The 3267-nt window shown below is 38.7% G+C and overlaps 1 protein-coding gene across 2 annotated transcripts in view; it reads right to left on the reverse strand.

Moving 5' to 3' along the window:
- Positions 1-3267, reverse strand: part of AP2B1 (adaptor-related protein complex 2, beta 1 subunit) — a 170011-nt gene that overhangs the window by 71423 nt on the left and 95321 nt on the right. For both annotated transcript variants that reach the window (XM_006890900.1, XM_006890901.1), the window contains one exon: positions 1213-1405. In XM_006890900.1, coding sequence (XP_006890962.1) covers positions 1213-1405 — 193 coding nt within the window. The remainder of the gene's footprint in view (positions 1-1212; positions 1406-3267) is intronic.

Here is a 3267-nt window from a genome sequence, read left to right on the forward strand (position 1 = left end):
ATTATAGAAAAAAAAATGTATAATGATAATACAAAAATGCAGAACGATCATATAAAAGGCTGTTCTGCCTACCACAATCAGTTAATCCCATTCATTAAAGAGTTTAATACCAAAAGCAAATGCTTATATTTCCCAAAAACACAATAAAAGTGTTTATATTTGTTAAAATCAGCTGAAGCCCAGAGCTTCGTGATTGTCATAGACCCTGGAAACAGTGCTTTAGTAAAATGCACAACCCACAGAAATGTGACTGTATTAGCTGATGTAAATCTCAGACATAATACTGCTCATAAAGTAGAACAGAAAATATAGTTTCTTATCTATGTATCTGCTTTTCAATTGCTGATGGTAGAAAATCTATTTGTTGGGTGGGCATTTTTATAGTAATGAAGTGCACATCTTATTTGTGTCTAGTTAGAAATGTTTAATTCCTCTTTAACAAGCTCTCATCTTGCAAGGAGTTATGTGATAATGAGATCTCCATGTGATGATGAAATATGCTATTTTTCTGGCCTTCTCCCCACAACTGAAAGCTCATTTACTTTATAGAACAAAAACAAACAAACAAAAAGAATCTTGTTTCTGCTTAATGGTATATATTCCAAATACTAAGGACTTTAGAGCCTTTTAGTATTAGAATCCTGGAAGCTAAATAAATTGGAAGACCAAGGGGTAAAGCAGAAGGAGACAAGGTAAAAAAAAATTAAATAAATCAAAATAATATTCTCACCTGCAATAAAGGTTTGTTTTATTCACAAATTATTTTAATGACCTCTTCAAAACCTTTTAGAATTAGACAATGAATAAGTAAATAAAATATACAAAAGGCAAAAAGGCACCTCAACATCAGAGGATGGAAAGATTTTCATCTTTAGGCCATGTTAACACTGTTCAGTTCAAAAGTGAAATTTCCAGGGCTATTCAGAGTTAAGAATATTAAGTTCCGGAAAAGGTACCAAACATTAAAACTGCTAAACAATAGTTAAACACAAAATGTTCTACTTAGAGGCAAGGCAACAAAATAATCTTGCAAGCTTGCAAGCATATCCCATACCAATAATGAAAAATATCATAGTTAACTTTCTAAAAGCAATTAATACTGTCCTCCTCACTGTCACTTATCAAAGTTTTAATTGTAAAAAGCTGAAGAAAACTCTCTAGCATATGAAGAACTAAAAATAACCATAAAAAAGGGAGAAGAAAGATGCTTACCAGACTATCTAGTCCTCCACCCAAGAGATCCACTGCTCCCATCTGCATGGAGGATACCTGTGGCACATTGACTGGGGGACCAAGGTCAAGGTTCAAAAGGTCCCCTAGAAGGTCCCCTTGAGAGGGAATAACTTGAGGTTGTTCCAGGTTGGCTGAAGTGGTAGTGCCAACAGGGCTGTCACCTGCATCAGTGCTGCAGTCACAAACACACACACACAAAAGGACAACAGAGAAAAGTCAGTAACATATAGGATATTAGATCAATAACTATAAAACACAAAAGGGGGAAAAATTCCATCTTATTTTAAAATAATTTGTTGGGGAGCTTTAGTGATCTAGCCGTGAAGAGCTGCACTGCTAACTGAAAGACATGCAGTTCAGATCCATCATCTGCTCCACAGGGGAAAAATGAGCCTTCTCCTATATAATTTACAACCTCTGAAAACCCACTTGAGAGTCAGCTATGAGTTAGTTCCAAACTGAAGGCATATAATAGCAACAGCATATAACCTAGTCAGTTAATTTTAAGTACCTACGCTGAGAGAGCACTATAATAACAAGACTGAGAAAACACAAAAGAAATAAGGTTCTTGTCTTTAAACAACTTCTTTAAGTCACTGCCTTCAAGCTGGAACCAAATCAAAGCTGACTCTCCAGCAAGTTTTCAGAAGCTGTAAACCACATGGGAAGATACTGCTCATCTGTCTCCCTTAAAGTAGCAGGTGGATTTAAACTGTGAGAGAGGCAATGCAATTGGGTTAGCAGCTCCCTGTGGACTATGCCACCAATGCACACTTCAGACAGCTTGGATACTAAGATAAAGTTAGCATTCACTTGTTGTTATGGCCGCTGAATGAACTATGTATGACTCATAGTGACTCTATGAACAATATTGCACATGTGAGCCAATCTCACCATCTCTGACACACCTGTCCCCATTGCCACAGACACAGTGTCACTCCATCCCATCCAGAGCCTTTCTCTTCTGTGCTACCTCCTGCCCTTCCAAGCACGATGTCCTTCTCCAAGCACTGGTCCCTCCTGGACACAACCCCAAAGTATGTTAGAAAGCTTCAAAATCTTTGCCTCCAAAGAGAAACTTGGTTTCACTCTATCCAGGACAAGGCTGTTTGTTCTCTTTGCAGTCTATTTAATACTCTTCTCCAGCACCACAACTCAAAGCAAGCAACTGAGAAGATCATGGCCTGATCAGGCACATCTCAGTCTTTAGACTGACACTGTTGCTCTTTAGCACTCTGGAGAGGTCCCTAAAAGCAGACTATCTGAAAGCAACTCATCTTTTGATTTCCTGACTGCTGCTGCCAAGAGTATTGACTGTGGACCGAGCAAGACAAATATGTTAACAGTATCAGTCTTTCTTCCATCTATCATGATGCTGCCAACTGGTCCAGAATTAAGAATCTTTGTTTTCTTGATGTTGAGATGTAATCCTATTAATGATTGGAATCCTTGACCAGCAAAGTCAAGTCCTCCTCAGATTTGGAGAGTAAGGTTGTGTCATCTGCACAATCCTGATGCCACATTTTTCTTCATAAAGTCTAATCTTCCTAGTAATCTATTCCATATATACATTGAAAAAGGTATGAAGGAAGGATATAAACTCGATGCACTCTTTTCTTTATTTTGAATCACTTACTGTTCTTTTCAACCTGTATGCAGAACAGATTATCTGGGAGGCTGGGCTCTATGAGGAGAAGTGTGGTGTCAGGATTGGGGGAAGATCTATCAACAATCTGCGTTATGCAAACACAACCGTGCTTGCTGAAACTGAGGAGGAACTGAAGCGCTTGCTGCAGAGGGTCAAGGACTGCAACCTTCAATATGGATTGAGGCTCAATGTCAAGAAGACAAAGATTCTCACCACTGGGCCAACTGGCAGCATCAGTATGGATGGTGAAGAGATTGAGATTGTTCACAGCTTTAGTCAACACTGTTGGCACCAGTAGCCAGAAAATTAAAAGGCACATTGCCATGGGAAAGTTTGCTGTTAGGGACCTTTCCAAAGTACTGAAGAGCAATGGTGTCTCTCTGGAG

The sequence above is a fragment of the Elephantulus edwardii genome, unplaced genomic scaffold (assembly GCF_000299155.1).
Source record: "Elephantulus edwardii isolate Elephantulus edwardi_28Jun2011 unplaced genomic scaffold, EleEdw1.0 scaffold00094, whole genome shotgun sequence".
Classification (NCBI taxonomy): domain Eukaryota; kingdom Metazoa; phylum Chordata; class Mammalia; order Macroscelidea; family Macroscelididae; genus Elephantulus; species Elephantulus edwardii.